This window comes from Pinus tabuliformis, chromosome J (genome assembly GCF_031772625.1).
Source record: "Pinus tabuliformis cultivar Carrire ecotype Pingquan chromosome J, CPIR1, whole genome shotgun sequence".
NCBI lineage: Eukaryota > Viridiplantae > Streptophyta > Pinopsida > Pinales > Pinaceae > Pinus > Pinus tabuliformis.
In genome coordinates this window covers 577,236,061-577,258,006 of record NC_142295.1, presented here as the reverse complement: position 1 = coordinate 577,258,006, position 21,946 = coordinate 577,236,061, and the positions used below count along the sequence as shown (strand labels likewise).

The 21,946-nt window shown below is 34.8% G+C and overlaps 1 protein-coding gene across 1 annotated transcript in view; it reads left to right on the top strand.

The window, feature by feature from the left end:
- Positions 1–20,500, top strand: part of LOC149228296 (uncharacterized) — a 311,074-nt gene extending 290,574 nt beyond the window's left edge. Inside the window, exon 6 of the mRNA XM_089375668.1 lies at positions 20,251–20,500. Within this exon, the coding sequence (XP_089231794.1) occupies positions 20,251–20,333 (83 nt within the window). The 3' untranslated portion in view covers positions 20,334–20,500. The remainder of the gene's footprint in view (positions 1–20,250) is intronic.
- The last annotated feature ends 1,446 nt before the right edge of the window (positions 20,501–21,946 follow it).

The following is a 21,946-nucleotide window of genomic DNA, read 5'->3' as shown; positions in this document are numbered from 1 at the left end:
CTGATGAATCTCTTTTGAGTCCATTTCTTGAGCGATGCAAATGGTTGACTTTTAACCTGCCATATTGGGCCCCTTGTCCAATGGCAAGTATAACCGTAAAAGCGAAGAAGGCTGAGCAAAATGTCTTGATTTGAGAAGATAAGTTTCTCGATTATTAGAAGTTGATGGGTAAGGGACACGAATGGAAGGAGCTTCCGGGATTGATATACTCATCCATGTCCCGATAGTAGGGACATGTGCCACACCATTTGACAATGTGACATGGGAATTTTAGGGACAAGTAGTCAAAGGAGGTATGGGGGATGGAAAAGCATCACCACTATCACATTTATGACCAAGGTAAGAGGGCATGAAATCCTTACCCACTATAGTGGCATGTCGAGAAGTTGAATCTCAAAGTTTTTCCAGAGTGTCCCATTGAGACTTCGTCATGTCCATATCTTCAAGCAACCTATCTTGCTGAAACTTGTCCTGCACTGACTCCATCGACACCATGGAAAGAGAGACGGAAATACCTCCAATGACCAAGTCCTCTTGAAGATTCAGGAGAGAAGACACCCCCTAACCATCCTAGGATTATCGGTGATTTGACCCACACATACAAAATCTCTAGCTTTGCCTGTGAAATCGCCAGATTTACCTCTAAGGCTGTTTGGAAATTGAACACACGGATAATTCTTTCATTTCGTCAAATGACCCATCGACCTTTGTCAATAGAGGCTCCACCTTCTGTCTAGGACAATAAGGGAGAGAGTAATTCGCCATCAAATGTTCCACATAGTGTCGCGGGGGAGCGACTCGGGAGTGGGTCGGGAGCGCGCTCTTGGTAAAAAAAATTTCGCTCCCTACCAGTTTCGGGAGTAGATTCGGGAGCGTCGCTCCAGGAGTGGATTTTATAACCCGGGACTCCCGACCGCTCCCGGAGCGACGCACATGGAGGGCGGGAGCGAATCGGCAGAAAAAAAAAAAAAAAAAAAAAAAAAAAAAAAAAAAAAAAAAAAATCGATTTTTTTTTTTATAAATTGGGGGAGGGAGGGGCATAAGGGCTTCATTGTGACTGTGAGAGTTGAGTGAGAGGCTCATTTGAGAGAGGGAGATTGAGAATGTGAGATTGAGAGTGTGAGAGTGAGGACTAAGGAGCAAGGAGAGAGTGAGACTGAGAGAGAGCAAGGTGCCAAGGAGAGAGCAAGGAGTAAGGGGAGATTGGATGCATTTGAGGTAGGTTCGCCGCTCTACAATGTTGAATAGAATGTTTAACATTTTTTTTTAATGTTTATTGATTATTCCTAGTTTCTAAATAAATAAATAAGTTTTTTCTATTTCAGTTTCCCATTCCCATCGGGCCATTCCCATTCCATTTTATTAAATTTTGCAGATTCAAAACTACAAATTTCAAATATCATGGTTATATTTTTTGGCATTTTCTTCTTCTTGGTTCCTTTTCTGGTTATCATGGTGCTGGAGAGTAGGAAAAGGAGGGTTCAAAATGAAGAAGGGGGACAAAGTGGATTTGATGAAAACACCGGTGAGGAGGAGCTAGAGGAGAGTGAACATGATTCAGCTCAAAAAACTAAACAAGACCAAACCCCATTGTGGAGATATGTTAACAAGCTTGAAGCAGGGAAAGGGGGTGTAAACACTAAATTTTATTGCCCCCGTTGCAACAATAATTACATAGGTTCATACACTCGTGCTAGAAAACATCTCTGTGGGAAAATGCCATGGGATGGAGATAAACAAATAGGAATCAAAACTTGTGCATGTGTGTCAGCAACAGATAGAGCCAAATACATAAGGGAAGAGGAGGAAGCCCAATACAAATCTAAAAAATCAAGGGGTTTCTTTGAACTAAGCTCACAATCATAAGCACAAAGAACTGCTTTAGCATCCCTCCCAAGGCAGTGGATATGGAGGCACAGGGTCACCAGGTTTAAGGCGTAGAACCACATCAGATTTCCTTGATGAAGGGCGTAGGAATGATGTGGATTAAAAAGTTTACAGGTTTCTCTATGCATATGGGATACCATTCAATGTTCTTTGCTCACCTTATTGGCACGAAATGGTTTCTGCCATAAATGATGCCCTTAAAGGATACAAGAGCCCTGGGTATGACAAGGCAAGAACCGTTGGACTTGATCATGAAAATGAAAAAATATCACATTCTTTGAATAGAATGACAAGTTCTTGGACTGACCATGGGGTGTCCATTGTATCTGATGGATGGACAAATGTAAAAGGCAAGCCATTGATAAGTGTTCTTGTTGTGTCTATTAGTGGTGTCATCTTTCTTTCAGCATATGATTACTCAGACAAGTTCAAGACCAGCATCAACATTGCAGAAGCATTACTTGAAACAATTGACTGTATTGGGCCATACAATGTCATCCAAGTCATCACTGATAATGCTCCTAATTGTAAGGCAGCGGGAACAATTATTGAGGATAAATACCCCAACATATGTTGGTCTGGGTGTTTGGTTCACACATTGAACCTTTTGATGCATGATGTTGTTAAGAACAAAAATGAACAATACAAATGGATTGGTGATTTGTACAAGAAAGGAAAACAAATGATAAAATTTATTACAAATCATAGCAATACCCATGGCCTTTTCCGTAGTCACTCAAGATTGGAGTTGTTGAAGATTGCGAGGACTAGATTTGGTAGCTATTACCTCACTTTCAGGCACCTTTTGAAGGTAAGAGAGTCATTGGCTAGCATGGTATCAAGTCCACACTGGCAAGTATTAAAGGAAAGGGCTACAAATGCAGCTGACAGGCAAGGCTTTGAACTGGTGGAGGAGGCCGCTCTTGATGGTATGTTTTGGGCACGTGTGAGGCAAGTATTGGATTTCACCAAGCCCATTTATCACATGATTCGGTTTGCAGATACAGATAAACCAATGATTGGCGAGGTGTATGAGCAGAGGGATACCATGTTGGGGCAAATAAAAGATATTGTTCATAACAATGATCTCAACTTGTACAAACTGATTCACGATTTTGTGTGTGTACGGTGGAATAAACTTAATCTTCCACTACATTGCTTGGCGTATATCCTTACACCAAAATACTACTTTACATCTTGGTTGGGCCAACCTGCACTAGGGGGTGGGGTTAGGACCAAACCCCATATAGATGAAGAGGTATCTAAAGGATATTTGGAAGCATTAGAAAAGTTGATACCTGACAGGGAAGAATGTGCTAGTGTGCGCCTTGAAATAGGCAGATATTTTAGTAACACTAGTTTGTTTGGTACCTTCCATGCAATGGAAGACAGAGACAGATTTGATGCTTTCACATGGTGGGAAACATATGGCGGCCATGGACTTTTGCCAAAATTGGCAAAAAAAGTTCTATTACAGGTTGTAAATACTTCTTCTGCAGAGAGGTGTTGGAGCACCTACAACGTCATACATAACGTGAAAAGAAACAGGCTCAATGAAAACTGGGCAGAAAGCTTGGTTTATGTGCACTACAACTTGAGGTTGTTGAGTCATTACTATGATTGGGCTTATGAGGATCCAACATATAAAATTTGGGACAACCACCCAGAGGATGACAATTTGGAGGATGGCACTATATATTTTGAAGAATTGGAAGAGGAACTTATAAGGGAGGAAGATGAAGTAGCAGCAATGCCACCTCCACCATCTAGTAGCAGTGCTCGAGTTCCGAGTCTTGTTCCTTCGTTGTCGCTACCTCCATCTACACCCTCACGTGGAGGGCATGTGCCTTCTAGCTCTGGTCGTCAGTCTATGCGAGAGACTCCTAGAAGACCACCACGACCTGCTCATACATTAGACTCTCGTGGCAAGAGCCACATGCAGTAGTAGATAATAGATTTACAGTTTACTTGTCTTTTCTAGTTTCTATTAGTTTTCATAACTGTTGAGTTTTGACTCTTGACTTTTTCATATCATAATGATATTTTTTGTAAACAATATATGACTGTGAGTCGTGACAATGAAAGTTTGAAGTTTGAAGTTGGCAATTATAACTCATTGGTAATGATTCTAAATTATGAATATGATGCTTCATGAAAGTTGTTTCATTTCATTTCATAATTCATTTTATAACATTTCATTTCATGTTAAGTTGTTAACATTTAGATATTATTTCTTGTAATGGTAAAACTTAGCTTACAAGTACAACTTTGGTGATCAATGATGATAAATGTTATATATTGAATTTTCAATTTTGAAAGCTTGAAGTTGAAACTTTAAGATTGATGAATCATGATTCACGAGACTCAATTGTGGACGTGGTTGATGAAGATTATAACTTCTAGATGAGTGATGTTATATGGTTCAATGATCAATCTATGCATTTTTATGTTTTTTATATCTAATTCATCATTTTACATATTTTTTTTGACATATATGTATCAAAATATAAAAAATATATATATATATATATGATATAAAAATTGCTCAAACCGGGAGCTTTTGAAAATGTCACTTCCGCTCCCCACTAACACTGGTTCCACGGAATGGGATCTGTAACATCTAAATAGTTGACGATTTGCGTGAAAGAATTGTCCCTATTGACAATTTGTATGGACTCACATAACCCTTATCTAGCATCTATCTCTAGCAAAATGAGAGCCACCAAGTGAAGATTATTGTTCTTGAATCCCCAACTGCCCACTATATATTTACCAATTGAATCTCCAATGGCCTTAGAGCCTGTCTTGTTCCAAAACTTCAACTGGAGATCAGGCAGCTTAAGCCAAATTGGAATACTTACAACCAAGGTGGACCGAGCATCAAAAGGTGGATTCCACGGCTTTGACTCATAACATACTGTGGTCCAGGAACCGCCTCTGAGAACCAAGACCTTATACAAATCATCCGCATTCTTAAAAACAAAACCATACCAACCGCTTGACAGGGAGTGGCAGATGGGGGTGTAACCCAGTAGAAGGCTCCAATGTTGTTGTGACCAACAGGCGATCTGTCTGATATTTACTCTGCACCTAAAGAATTTATCAACCAGGGTTTTTTGGAGCAGATCCGCGAATTCTTCCGACTGTAGATGCTTACCTACCGCCAACGAAACGCCAAGACCACGAGAGTGAATTATTCTGTGTTGCTTTTGAGCACAAACCATTGAAGTTCATGCAGATCAAGGTTCAAGCCAATGAACCAACGACCCTGACGTGTGAAATTTGATAATTGCGCATTGAACATAGAGTTTGGACTATCGTCCGAGGACCGTGTTAAGAGATTGGATGTGTGATTTATTAGCTACATTATTGGGTCCCTATAGTTTTCGTGTGAGAATGTGTCGAACCAGAGGTAAACCCATCGGTTGAGGTATCTAGCCCTACTAGATCTTGAAAGGGGTCATCAGACACAATAGTGCAAGCCGTATCTACAAACCCTGTGTCAACCATGCAATAACTCGGGATTGAGGCTCACACATGAGATTGTGGAACAAAAATTTGAGTAGCCCACTAGCTGGACTTCCTCGCCAGCGAACAAGAGGCTACTGTTGATGGTTTACGTGCTAACAATGTCTCCATACTCGCGAGAGAACTTTACTCCAAGTTAAACCCTAACCTTATCTATACGGAAACCCTGTCTTTCCCCAGCCAGTCAAATCTAATTCACCCATCTCATGCCAAGAGGCTACTGTTGATGGTTTACGTGGTAACAATGTGTCGATACTCGCGAGAGAACTTTACTCCAAGTTAAACCCTAACCTCATTTATGGGAAGACCCTGTCTTTCCCCACCCAGTCAAATCTACTTCACCCAACTTATGCCAAATATATATCCAATAAAAAATCCATGATCCTAAAATGCACCATAACAGCTATAAAATCACTGAAGTATGTTGGTGTTTCATAATATAAGGTAGTTTTACTTCTTGAGAATATACACATCGTTTATATTAAAAAAATTGTATTTGCGCCTAGTGGTGCTATATAGCTCAGTATATGGGAGACGCAGGTGTAATGTAAAAAAAATTGTAAACAATTTTATATAAATTCAAAAAAATAATATAGAGTTTATTAATAAGAAAAATAATTAATAAAAATAATAAAATTGTAATTTTATTTTTATTAATAAATTTATGAATAATTTTTTAAATAAAAGAATTATAATATATATATTATAAGTAATAAATATAAGTTAAAATTCATTTTACTTTATAAATTAAAATAATGATTATGTAATTATATTTAAATTTAATTAATAAGAATATAAAAACTTTAATATTTACTATAAATTTTAATATTGTAATTTTGTTTTTATTAATAATTTTTTAAATAAAAAAATCATAATATATACCTTACTTTAAAATATATAAGTAATAGATATAAATTAAAATCTGTTTTACTTGATAAATTAAAATAATGATTATGTAACTATATTTAAATTTTATTAATAAAAACATAAAAACTTTAATACTTACTATAAACTTTAATGATGATGATGATGATGGTGGTTAACGTCTGCTGAGACCAAATAATGGTCTATCGGACCTAAATAAACAAATTATCTATTTTGATTTAAGATTTTATTCCTATGCTCAAAAAGCTTGGAGAGAAGCCTCCCGAGCTCACTATAATTTTGACACTGTAAAAGGCTAGGAAGGTCAGTATTGTAACAAAGATTGTGAAACTGAGATCTAATGTGGTTATACGCGGGGCACTCTAAGAGGAAGTGGTTTTCATCCTCGATGTTCCTATTCTCACATATATGGCAGATCCTTTCCGTCCATGGCGTTTTAGGAACTGCCCAACGACCTGTTTCACTATGGAGCTCATGAGAATTCGTTCTAATCTTTGCTATATTAATTTTCTTCTTTGAGCTAGTTAAAATAGAGAGATACTTTTGATCTTCTAGGGTGGGGTTGATGACCTTCTTATAATAACTTAATTTTCTTTTAGCCGCTAAGTCTTTCTCACACCACATTTTTTCTTTGAACTTAGAAGTAACAATATCTTTAATGTTATTTATGTTTTGCAATGCATCATTTTCGTTGATCTCCCAATAGTTTAACCAGGCCCTTGTGTCTTTATGCCACCCTCGATTGAGCCTTAGGTGGTTTTGGCTAGAATTTAAAGCTAGCTTAGGAAGTCTATGATCGTCTATGTTACTGATTTTGTGCTTGTACAACAGAAACCTAAGCATAGCTAGGCTCTCAATAGGGGAAAGACCTGCTTCTATAAGGAGAATAGGATAGGGTGTATTACTTTTAATTTTCAGGTTATAAGTTATAAAACGCTTCTGGATTTGCTCAATCTTTCTCCATGATTCTCTAGAGATGCTGCAACCCCAAACCTCACAGCCATATAAGATAACAGGAGTGACTAAAGTTTCAAAGAGGAACTTCTTTTTATCCCACATTACAAGGTTTGCTATTTTACAATTATTTTCAAGACCAAAGTAAGCTTTCCACCCCCCATTAATCCTTTTCTCAATGCTATGGTTCCAGTTGAGCTTGTGATGAATATCAATTCCTAGGTACTTGTAAGAATACACTTCCTCCAAGTTATTATTGTCATACATAAAATTAGCGTAAATGCCCTTCTTGGATTTGATAATCATAACTTTTGTTTTGTCAGTGTTAACAGTCATACCCATGGTAGAGCAGAGATCCTTAAGAAGTCTGAGTTGCTTATCAAGATCAGATGGGCACCTTGCCAAAAGAACAATATCGTCAGCATAAAGAAGAAGGATGACGACTATCCCAGCTAAGATCGTGCCATCACATCCTGCTTCCTCTAAATAGCCTTCGAGCTTATCGATGTAAATGTCAAATAGGGTAGGGGAGAGGGGGCAACCTTGTTTAACTCCGATGTTACACTTAATATCTTTCGACCACCCTTCATTGCTCTTTAGCTTGGCAATTACATTCTCGTATAACCTTATAGCGGCAGCTCTCAACTCGAGAGGAACCTTTAGCTCTTCTAATCTATTCCAAAGGTTGTATCTAGGAACCGTATCGAAAGCCTTTCTAAAGTCCACAAAGCAACAAAATAAATTGGATTTATCATTACGACATTCCTCCACAATGATCCTAAGCGTAACAAGGTGGTCTATTGTTGAGTGATGCCTTCTGAAACCTGCTTGGCCTTTAGCCCGCTTACCTTCACTTTCAAGCCATATGCTTAACTTCTTTTCCAAAATACTACCATATAACTTGGCTAAGAGAGGGCTGATCATAATTGTTCGATAATTAGAGGGGTTATTTGTATCCCCACTTTTAAAAATAGGGATAATGAGGCTCTCAGTCCAAGGTTTAGGGAACCCTTGCTTGACAGCTTGATTGAAAAGCTTGTGGATGTGGGGGATGAGGACAGGACCTCCAATTTTTAAGATTTCCGCTTGGTAACCTTCAATGTCCTTAGCTTTCCCATTAGCGAGGCGATTAACCCCAAACTTAATGTCTTCTAAAGAGAAAACTTCTTTCGTTGTGAGAAGGGTTTCTAAATTATCCATGACATTTGGAGATTCATAAAGCTTTTTAAGATAGGAATTCCAATCGTGAAGAGCAATTTTATTATTATCCTTAGTCTTCCTAGTTAGAATCTGCGTCCAAAATTTCTTAGGAGCTACCTTAGAGAGGTGTAAGAGATTCTCCTGTCTTTGACGAATGTACTGCCTCTTTTTCCTTTTAGTTAGGGCTTTGTATATTTTTATCTTGTCCATTTTAAGAGATTCATCAACAGCTTCCTTAATTGCTCTCCTTGCACTTTTACAATCTTTGTCATACCATGGATTGGTTTTGCTATTTCTTTTATTATTTGAAACTTCAATTGAGAACTTGTTAATAGAATATGAGAGGGTTGTAGTAAAATTATGATAGAGGTCTTCTATGTTGTCTATATTAGATAAATGAAGCAAATTAGTTTTTAATTCATTTAGAAAGAGATCATTTTTATTTCTATCAAATTTTAAGTTCTTTTGGCTATAAGTATTATTTTCTATGGGAACTATATGCATGACAAAATTGAGAGTTATAAGTAAAGGCCTATGATCAGAGTCAGGTTCGTGGTCGTTTAAGATGCCAAAATTTATTATTTCGTTGTATAATGGGAGATCGGAAATAACGTAGTCTACCACACCGCTACCAAGTCCATGGATGCAGGTCATCTTGCTAGAATTGGGCCAGTTCTTTAGACCGTTGCAAATTATGAGATCCTGAGCACTACAGAGCTTGACTAGCTCCGACCCAATACTTGCAAATACTTAATACTTACTTATATTTACAATATAACAATATTTTTAATTATGGACATTCACCGCCACTTTAGCATAGATATTATTAACTCGACTTTTTTATAATACCATGGGCCAATACCATGGCTCATCAATACCACATGCCAAAAAACCATCTCTTATTTTACAATCAAAATATTTTATAAATATTTTATTTCAATTTAATTTTATAATTAAATATAAAACAGAAATATTATAATTACTTTGGAGATATATCTAAACCCTTTAACACATTGAAATATATAAGGCATAAATAGTAGCTATAAATAAAATATTTTTGAATGTAATTGTCAAGATGCACTGTCAAGTATTGAATAGATGTTATAATGTCCCATTATGTTATGTTATCTAAACAATTTGTTTTGGTCAAATTACATAAAAATAAAAATAAAAATAAAAATTATTAATGATAATTATTAATTAAAACATTTTGATTCAGTGAAATTACATACCAATAAAATTTAAATTAAAAAAATAATATAAAATAAAATAATAAAAATAATGATTATAACTATTAATTATTAATAATTAAGTTAGCCTAGATCCATCTTAATTGTGGATCTATCAAGTTCCGAGAGGGATCAAATCTCTCCAGGTGCAAATCTTTCCTCAAGTTTTGCACTCAAATAAGAGGCTTGCACCTCCAAAGATTTGATCTCTCTTAGAACTTGATAGATCCAAAGTTAAGATGGATCTAGACTGATATAGAAATAGTTTTAAAATTATAAGTATACCCATCCTTTAAAGAAAAAATTATTTTTACTTATTCAATTTACAAAGAATAAATATATGTACGATCTATATCATAAACTTTCAAATTATAATGAGAAATTTTATTATAAGTGCATTATCCTTCTATAACATTTAATTAAAACTAAGAAACAGAAAAACACAACATTTAATTAGACACACTTTTGAAGTGATTAATGGGTAAATAAGAAGCTTCACAGTTAATATATATATATATATATATATATATATGATCATGCTAATAACAACATTTTGCTATATAATAATAACCTTAGGGTACTTTAAATGGTGTCTTTGAGGGTACTTTAAATGATGTAACATGACACAATATATTTTTAAACGATGTAACATGACACGATATATATTTATGTTCATTGATAGTTTGGAGTGGTTGTTGGGGGAAATAATGTAAGTTTAAATATTAGTGACCATGCTCATTGTTTAAGTGGGTTATGTTGGATGTCGTTATTAAAAAATATTTAAAATTGATGGTCAATCTCATGACAAATGGAGCTAAAGAATAATTATGGTTCCTAAAAGCTAGGTTTCCCTAATTAAGGAGGAAATTGCTGATCTAAATGTATTATGAGGAAATTGGCAACCTAAAATATCATTTTCACATGTGAAAGAATAATGAGCATGGTGGCATATTGGATCTCAAGTCTTGTAGTTGAGAAAGAAGGGATACTCCAAAAATAAGTGAGTATTGACTGTTGGAAATAATACTGAGAGGGGGGGGGGGGGGGGTGAATCAGTATTATCAGATCAATAAAACTTTTTCATTTCCAAACTTAGATACATATACGCTACTTCATTCAAGGGAACCCGCGTGTATACGCAACTGTGTCTAAAGCAACTAGCGTATATCAAAAATACTTATGATTCAGTTAATCCTTTAAATGTTGATCTTTAGTTAGTGCATCAGAACTTCATGAACAGTCAACAGTAGCAATAAAACAGATAGATCAACACACATAAGCAACACACATGAACACCATGATATAAGGTGGAAACCCAATGTGGGTGAAAACCACCTGCTGCAATTCGTTTCTATCTTCCTTTATTAAGAAACTTCTTTTACAATGTACTGGTGCAGTCCTTTACCAGTACGCAGGCTACAACCTGCAGAAGGCTACAACCTTCTCTCGTTCTCCAGACTCTCCTGGAAGGGAGCTCCAACCCCCTTTGCTCTTGTACTAGCTAAGATACTAGTATGTAGGTGCCGACCTACAATCTTCTCTCCTCTAGGTACCATGTTTCATACATTTTCAGACTGGATACTCCTGAAGCACAACACTATAATCTGAAGGCCACATTTCATCAAATTTTCATACTGGACCCATAAATATCATTGAAGCACAAAACAATCAATACTAGCATCATCAATCTCTGAATCACTGAAACACTGAAACCCTGTCAACAACACAGTCACCAGAACATAGAGCAAAACTCTGCAATAACAATCAGAACCAACTGTACCATCAAAATCATGCATCAGAGTGCATACGCTACTTGGAAGTGTCGAACCTGCGTGTATACGCAACTTCATCAAGATGAACCAGTGTATATGTCATTAATCACTTATTCATAACTTTGCTACACTTCCTGACTTCAGACATAACCAGATCATGACATATACAAGGATAATATATGCGTTAGCACCCAGATCTAGTCCATCAGATCTCATAAATATGAGTCATTATGATCCTGATCCAATATTAGTTCTCATCCATCAATACTGAAGCTAAACACAATCAGCCAAACAAGATATGCAGAATACTGACACCTTTAAACTGTCATCAGAACCCTTTAACAACCAGAACCACCTGTAACTTCAAATATCATAGCTCAAAAGGTATACGCTACTACAATGAACTCAACCTGCGTACATACGCGCTTTCACCAAATCCAACCCGCGTACAGATCTATAAATATTCAATCATGACTTGCAGCGATTACAAACTTAAGGTATACCCAGTTCAGATCATTGCATGCGTCAGTATACAGATCTAGAATAAACATAATCAATAATATAGAGATAGTTCATTTCAAACCATTTGATCCCGATCTATCCTTAGATCTTGTTCTCCATCCACCGGTGAGATCCCTCCTTAGCTCAGATCAAGCAATGCATCATCAACCCATAACCTGCATACTGGATCTCATGCGTCCTCAGATATTCAAGACTTTTCGGATTTTCTTGCCTAATGATCTTCATCTCCTTTTATAGTCTTAGCCCTTTCTCAATACCATGGTCCAAAACCATAACAAAACAATAATAGGGACCCAATACCTGGGTTCAACAACTTTGGACGCAATACCAAGGACCAAAACCATAGGTCTAAATACCACGGACCCAAAAATAAGTTTTCCGACATGTATGCGCTTTTCCGTGCATGAAACTGCGTGTATACCCTACTTGGTATATAGCGAACCTACGTATACGCGACTTGGTATATAGTGAACCTGCGTGTATACCCTACTTGGTATATAGTGAACCTGCGTATATACTCTTCTTTCTTCATTCTTTGAAGTCTGATCATCAAATCTTTGCTACTAGTCTACTGCACTATGATCTACCATCTGTGTGAGTTGCCATCAAGGACAACACTTGTCTCATAATGCCAACAATCTCCCCCTTTGGACTTGATGGCAAAGCTAACCTGTCATACTTAGAACTTGATCTTCTTATTCCTTTGAGTTGTCCTGCATCCCATGCATTTAGTCACATCTGTAGATTGATCTAGTTATATGTAAGTGAGATGTTCTTCTATGAGAGGGTTGCCATCAAGTACAACACATGCATCATAATGCCAACATTGACATTTACAAAGCAAATATTTGGGAGGTCAACTTGGAGGAAGTCCTATCACCTTAAACATCATAGCACATATTGGGTCTGATCATCCATTTACATCTTCTATTCTTACCTTAGGATAAAAGGGTTGTGGATGAGGGGGATTAGATTTCCCACTAAAATGTAAAATGATCTACCATCTTGTGACTTGATAATTCAACATTCCATGCCTCAATGTTGGTTGACGTCAAGACAACTTGCTATTCATTTGTGAATGGGTTATCTTATTAATAAATCTCTAGAATTCTCATTCCTTTTGATTTCTCTACTTTAGATAGTGATATGGTGATGGACTCCAATTCATAGATTTGTCTAGGTGGAAAAGGATCAAATTCTCCTTTTCTATGTGGGCTCTGTTGGATGTGGCTATTAAAGAATACTCAAAATTGATTGTCAACCTCATGGCAAATGGAGCTAAAGAATGGTTATGGTTCCTATAGGCACGGTTTCCCTAATTAGGGAGGAAATCATTGATCTAAATGCATCATGAGGAAATTGCCAACCTAAATATCATTTTTACATGTGAAAGAACAACGAACATGGTGGCATATTGGATCTGAAATCTTGTAATCGAGAGTATTGACATTTGCAAAGCAAGTATTTGGGAGGTCAACTTGGAGGACGTCCTATCACCTTAAACATCATAGCACCTATGGGGTCTCATCACCCTTTTACATCTTCCATTCTTACCTTAGGATAAAAGAGTTGTGGATGAGGGGGATTTGATTTCCCACTAAAATGTATAATGATCTGCCATCTTGTGACTTGATAATTCAACATTCAATGCCTCAATGTTGGTTGATGTCAAGACAACTTGCTATTCATTTGTGAATGAGTTATCTCATTAATAAATCTCTAGAATTCTCATTCCTTTTATTTTCTCTACTTTAGATAGTGATATGGTGATGGACTCCAATTCATAGATTTGTGTAGGTGGAAAATGATCAAATTCTCCATCAGTATTGGTCCATTAATATTGTTGGATCAATCACAAGGCGATGAAAAAATTATAAGGGGAGACTTTGGCCTAAAGTTATGAGCACTAAAGTGATTATTGGGGAAAACAAGGATGTAATGGATGATGGTTACGAGACTATGAAGGGTAAGATACATTAGGTTATGTTGGGCTTTTGAAATCTTAACCTAAAAATTAAAATTGTGAGATAACATGAAAAGGAGATCACTAGAAAGTTGGAGTAAAGAGGTTGTGGAAGGGGAAGAAAATATTAGAGAAAATATATTAGTTATAAATTTTAAAAGATTGTTATAGGCTAAGTAGTTGATGGTAAAAAAGATAAGAGGAAATATCCCGAATATAAAATTGATAATTTTGAAATAGATGAAAAACATTTTCATCAAAATTATAACGATTCTCACATTTGATGCATAAGAAACTTAAAAGAAGAATGTTGAACGATTCTTATGACATAGTGGCATTTAAGATAAAGGGGCATTTAAATTTTGAGAGGGGTGAAAGTCTATGAAGAAAGCCTTAATATTGTTTGGATTGTAATTATGTATGACATCTTGGGTGTGTGTGAGAAATAATACTTCATTCTTAAACATATTTTAATATTAATTAATTTTATAATTTTAAAAATTACATACAAATATAAATAAAACATATTTTAAAATATAAATATAAATAAAAGAGTTTAAGAATTTAAATTTTATGTTTTTTTTAATAGGTGAGAAAATTTATCGTAACTCAGTTATTAAACCAACAGTGAGGACAACCATCTCTAGCTGCTAACCACAAATGTAGGCTGACTTATCACCGTTAATGAAGGAAAACCACGCCACCTGGGATAACCCGAAAGTGGTCTGTAAGGGGGCAAGCTTTTACTCCTGCCAGATGCCTTTGGGTCTTGGGCCATTAACTTGTTTCCCTACATCCGAGGAAGACGAGCTCTTAGCCAAATAGAAGCAATTTTAGAGCATACTCTAGGCCACACTTTATGTTTGCTATATATATATATAATTATTTTTTTATGTTTTATTTAATTCTCTAGGATTTTTTAGTTATAAGATTAATTAATATTAGTTGTTTGAAACTAGTTATTGTTTCAAGTTATCTATTTTGATTGAACATATGGTTTAAAAACCTTCACTTAAATCTAGGAGTTTTTAGTCATAAGATTAATTAATAGTAGGTGTTTCGAACTAGGTATTGTTTCAAGTTATCCATTTTGATTGAACGCATGGTTTAAAAACCTTCACTTAAGTGTTATTTCTAATTATCTATTTTCAAGTACTTAACATTCACTTGAGTACTCGAAAATTTGTAGACAAGTATTATCATATCTATTTGCGGACACTTAAAATACTTGCAAGGTTGAGGTCATACTTCAGGTTGAGGTAAAGTGAGTATTATCATATCTACAAATTTTTGAGGACCCGATGGACGCCCAAACACATCATGAGGGTGCGTGCTATATTATTTTGTTGTTGTGAGTGTCATGTTTGAAAAATGGGTTGAAGGAAGCTCCAACTATGAAGGTGTTACATTGGTGTCTCCTATAGGTTGGTGCCTACAAAAGAGAGGGGATTGGTATCTCATGTTGGTTGGTGCCTATAAATATTTCTTGTAAATAAGTTTTCAATTATATCTTGTGTTTATATGTTAGATTGGTTGGTTTTGATTCATGAATGTTTAAATAAGTAAGAAATTGTATTATATTGTTTTCAATTATGAATCCAACATTTGGTATTAAAGCAGGTTCCTTTGGAAGAAGCCTAACCAATGGAAGGAACATTGCAAAGGGACCATGGCTAGTCATGAAGGTTCTCTCACAGGCAAAATTCCATTATTTGATGGAACAAATTATGCCTTCCAGAGGGTAAGGACGAGGACTTATCTGATGTCACTTGGTTTTGGCATTTGACTATCTGTAGTGGATGGTTATAAAGCCCCAACAACTCCTCCATCTAATTAGGTCGGTAAGAAGGCTTGTGTAAACAAAAGTCATGAATGCCATTTTATGTGGCCTATAAGAACCAAAGTTTATCAAAGTAATGTCTTGTCAGTCCACAAAAGACATTTGGACAAACTTTAAAACAATAATGGAGGAGATAACAAGGTAAAAAGGGAAAAACTTCAAACTCATAGAAGACAACTCGAGAGTTTGAAGATGAATGATGAAGAAAATATTGCAACCTTCTTTCTTTGTGTAGATGATATTGTCAATATTATTATAGAATTTGGTGAAAATATTGAGGAATCACTAGTTATGTAGAAAGTTTTGAGATCTCTCTCCTTGAGATTTAATGCAAAGGATTCGACTATTGAAGATATGAATGATTTGGAAATATTGAAGGTGGATGAACAACATGGGATCCTCATTGCACATGAAATGAGGATAGAAAGACAGAAGTTGAGATTGAAGGAAACAACCTTTAAAGCATCGAAGAAGAGAAAGGATACAAAGCCCATGATTATTCTAGCTATGAATCAGATGCAAAGGAAGCTCAATTTGTGAGAAAGATGAAAAGAGGATCTAGAAAATACAAAGGTAAGTTATCATTCAAAGGTTTTAATTGTGGTAGAATAGGTCATATTGTTGCCAAATGTCCATGTGCAAAATTAGAGGAAATTGATGATGAAAAAGAACATAAAAATAAAAGAAAATCTCTTAGACATAAAAAGGGAAGATATCTCAAGAAGATAAGCTTTATTCCAAAGAGGATAGTAGGTCATTGAAAAAGATGATGGATATGCATCTCATGACGACAAAGGAGAATACTTAGTCATAGACATGGATGTTGACCTTTAAATGAAGGGAGATGTCCTTTGGAGGAGGAGTCGACTTGTTCATGTTGGCTCATGTCGACTAGCATAAAAACTGAATTATTTTAACTTGTGAATTCATTTTCTCTCAATCCAAGAGGAGTTAGAGGGTGAGTGATAGCTCATAAGAAAGGGAAAAATATCCTCTATAAGTTGGTGTCAATTTCATCCTTCAATGAGGTCATTTTCCTATCAATAAAATTAAATTTGTGCAACTGTCATCATGGAAACCTATAATATTTTATGTCTTTGGCATTCAAGTTAAAGGTTCCTTCCTTAAGGCATCATCAAGGCTAGGGTGCCATTCAATATGTTTTCATGGGCATCATCTTATTTGCCAAGAATTTAGTACAATGCTAGGGCTTCTTAGGATTTGTATCAACAAAGGATAGGGTTTTATTCATGTATGTGAAGGAATATGCATCTTCATGCTTAGGGTATACATGAGGTTAGGGAAACATCACGAACGGGTTATCACAATAATATTTTCCAGCTCCAACAATGCCATATTGACATCAATGACAAATTTGACCAACATATTGATATTCAATGTGAAGGATCTTAATGACTCAATAGGTTATAACTAAGATGACGCTAAGGAATGCAAGTGGGAGAATGTTAAAGCATATCAGATGGAACAAATTCCAAGGAAATTATATCCATGAATGAATAAAGCTTTGTAAGAGAAGGTATCAATATGTGAGGCACATAATGCAAATAATATTAGGTGAAGTGGACAAATAAACTAATGTCAAAATATGTGGATTTTCGGGCAATATAACCAAAAATTGTGCAAGGGTAATGTTGTAATGGAGTAAGTCAAAGTTGATGTGTGCATATATGCACAACTTCTTTTGTAAGGTGAGTTTTAATTAAATATGTGCATTTGAAGAAGCACAAGAGATAAATAATGAAGTGAGGGCATAAAATGAAATATATGTTTAGAGGTGCAAGTTGATGTGAAAATTTGGATGCCCAAATTTCTATTGCAGCAACTGATTAAGTTTCTCCTACTTGTTAATTTTTGAATCAAGTTACTCATTGTTTCCTACAGTAAATATTGAAACTAATACACTGCAGTCTACACCATCTAAATTATAAGCGGAAATAAGAAACTGAATAGGAAAGAGATACAACACATCCACACAGTTATTTTTGGACAAATGTCCTCGCAAAAACCCAGTGTGGGAAAACCAATGTAGCAGCTCTGAGGGTTTTATTATTATTAAGCAGTAGTTTTTGAATAAAACTCTGGATGCCCTCTCAGCAATCTAGTTACAGAGAAATAAACTGGCAGAAGAAATTTGTGAGTTTACCTCACTCTACTTGGCAAGTCCCGACTGTTCCGGCAATTGAACCAACTGTCCCCGGCTACAATTGCGCTGCCCTTGTGCAGTAATTGCGTGGGCCTACGTGGAGCTCTCTGAGGCTCTGCGTCAGGTCAACTGGGAAATGTCTTGCCTTCTTGAGCAGTTTCCAGCCTTCCCGTCTCAGAAATGTCAGCTCCTCTGTAAAACTCAGACGTCTGCATGGGTGACTAAGTTGCCTCTGTGTGGGTGACTAAGTTGCCTTTTTGTGAGCTCTTCTGGCTTTGCGTGGGCCCTTTCGGCCTAACGTCAACCCCTTTGGTGTCTCTTTGCCTTGGGCTCTGGAGAAGACACTCCAACCTAATTATCCCTGCCCCTCACTACAAAAGAAATCTCCTCGATCGTAATTTCCTCTTGAGAACTTCTCACTTCAGAAATTCGATCTCTTGATCTCTCGGTGTGTCTTCCAAATGACCCTCAAGCTCACTTAAATAATCTTCTCCTTGACATTCAACAACCTAGATTAAAAGCTAATCAATGGATAAGATCATTTCTGCTTGATCCTCATCTTCTTCTAAAAGTTATACCCACATTTTATATTAATACCCTTTAATTATTTTATTTTCTTAAGTTTAGACTTGGGGTCCCTTTAAAAACAATTAATTACTTTAATAAAACTATTTCTAGGTGGAATTTCCCAAAATGCTTTCTGGGTTCTTTGGAATACATGTGCCTAAGCCTCTTTGCACAATTTGAGACTTATAGCACATTCGATGCTACCAAAAATCAATAGTTGAATGATGGCATGCAAATGAAATATAAGGTTTAGAGTAGTGCACACACAAGAAGATAGTTGTGCGCCAGAGGAAGTGAAGAAGTTAGGTGTAGGAGATCAACGAGGTGTTCATTAGGGGAAATTTGAGGTCTAAAATGGGTCCCCTAAGAAAAATGTACAACCAAAATCAACCTTATAAGAACCAATAGGATTCAAGATGATGATGTTAACCATGGGGGATGATTCACCATTTTTGGAGTAAAAAAGTAAAAAGATTAAAAAATAATCAAATAATAAAACTACTTTTTCAATTCGTATTTTCAACTTATCTCCCTAGGGATTTACTCAAATTTCGGGGGAGTACTCGTTGGATGCAAAATTTAATTCCTCATCCAAGGAGTACCCATGTTTTATACTTTCAATGGACCCTCCTACATGAAAAATGAGAAATACGTGAAAAAACGTGATTGCAATCACGTTTTTTCATGTATTTCTCATTTTTCATATAGAAGGGTGCATCGAAAGTATGCAACATAGATACTCCTTGGATGAGGAGTCAAATTTTGAATCCAAAGAATGTTTTCGCTTGAAATTTGAGTAAACCCATAGCGAGATAAGTTGAAAATACGAGTTGAAAAAATAGTTTTTTCTTTTTTCCCTCTAAAATTTGATGATGTAATTTAATCTTATTTTATTATTTCCACGATTATTTTATAATTTCCTTAGGAGACCCATTTTAGACCTCAAAATTCCCCTAATAGATGTGGTTTTAAGGTTGAGCTAAGAAACTGAGAAGGGAAATAGTCTTTGTTGAGTAGTTGGAATTGTTTGAAGTTCAAAGGTTAAGAGCATGAATAACAAGCTAGTGCAACTCAGTGGAGATAGAATTGGTTTTGATGAGAGGGTTATCTCAAGGAAACAAGTCATTGGTTGTAGGAAAGAACACACAAATATAGAGGAAGAGAGAGAATTTAAGAGTCTTTGAAGTAGAGTAAATGAAGTGGGATTGGAGCGATTGGATGCTAGAGGAAGAAGAGTATGAAGGAATGGTGATATTTCTAGAAATTGGTGACCTTAGTGATGAAGAAAGTTCAAGACTGTAGATTGTGTACATAGGTATATGGTAAATGAAGGAAGTAAAATTTGCAAAATGAAGTACGCTGAAAGGAAGATGATCAATAGGATTGTAATCTCAAGACTTTTCAACATCTATGAATTATAACCTTATATATTTGTAATGAGAATCACTAGGCCTTTTTGAGCCATTTGTGTTATTTGTTGTATTATGTAATGTATGAGATTGTTTGTTTCTCATTCCTTCATGTTGGAAATAACCTTGGTGGTTTAAATATAGGTGCATGAGCCACGTGAGGGTCTATTTCCTTTTTTGTTGTGCCAATCTTAAAGGAGAAATAAATGTCTTATATTTATGAAAGTTGATGATGTTGTTATGCTAAATAATCATTTAAAAATAAGTTAATAATAACTATTTTTTTTTCAACTTTTAATTCCATTACTAATAAGTTACATATATTTGCAGGTGAGATGTTTCGTGGTGAATTTTTCTTTGAAAAAACTCATATTCTAGTTTCACATGTGATTGAAGTAGTTCAATCACTTTAAAATTTTGCAAGTAATGTGTTAGATTTGATTTATATTATTCCTTATGATTATAATTGCTCTTCACTAGAAAGTAATGTTTCATTTAGATTTTGAAAGATCTGAAATGCGGATTAAACGTGTTCATGATGTTGTGATATAGAGATAAATAAAGATTAAAATTCTTATAATAATTTGTGTGATACTCATCTTATATTTTTCTATTATTAACAGTATATAATGTTGTGAAGAAAGAGAATGTAAAGTAGAGTCTATATATTTGCTAAAACTAACTTATCAATTTTTTTTATGTATTTGACTATCATCAATCACAGGGTCATATTTAAGGGGTTAACTTTCTTTATTTTCATATTTTGTGAAGAAAGAGAATGTGAAGTAGAGTTTATATATTTGCTAAAACTAACTTATCAATTTTTCTTTAATGTATTTGACTATCATCAATCACAGGGTCATATTTAAGGGGTTAACTTTCTTTATTTCCATATTTTATTCAATGCTTATTATGGGAAACTCATGCAAAACCTTATAAGGGACTTTACATGCTTATTCATATATTGATGAAAGAGCCACACTATTTTTTCTCATGCATTTATCTTCTTTACGGATACATTTTCTTTGTAATTATGGAGTGAAACGAATTCTTTGTAATTATGGAGTGAAACGAATTCGACCCATATAAAATTGAATTAAGTAGTTTTTCCTTAGTATATTTTTACCATTAGGTGATATTGAATTGTTTAATGTGTTTGATTATTTTGTATTCTCAAATTTAGATATTAGTTATAAGTGTGCATTTTCTCTTTCACATACACAATTATAATGTTCATGTTGTATGGGATTTTGATGCAAATATTAGTTATAAGTGTGCATTTTCTCTTTCACATACACAATTATAATGTTCATGTTGTATGGGATTTTGATGATTAAGTTCAAGGACATGTTTACAAATATAATATTTATAGGATAATTATCTTTATATGATTCATTTGTAGTTTTGATGAAACATAAAGTAAAATATCATATTATGTATGAGTAACCACACAAAACAGGGAAAGTGAAAATGTGGGAATGATAGTGAGATATTATTGTCTCTAATTTTGTAGAGACATTGGTTAGAAAAGTTAACTAAGGTAATATACATCTTTAATGTTCTGATTTTTTTATGTGTCAGTATATTAGTCCTAAGAAATAAAACATGAAGATAAAATTAAATTAAATTATGTTTTTGTTTGATAAGTTATATGTATTTTTGGTATCATCATTTACCAATAATAAGAAAAAAAAAACATTAAAAAATGTGAATAATAATCTATATATCTAAATATCAAAAAAATAATATAAATATAAAAGTGACTAGTAAAATAAGAAAATTAAAAAATGATGAATGTAAAAGATAAATAAAGATTTGTTTTTATTTTATTAATTATATCATTTAGTTTTATTTGATCATAAAATAGATAAATAACAAGGAACACATAATAGTTAAACAATTTGCATAAAAGAAATGAAGATATGTTTAGTCATAAATCTTTTATTTCGATAATATGGGATTTACTCTACAAGAAAGAATATCAGTTAAGATAATTAATAGTTTTAACTCAAAATAAATGTAATGT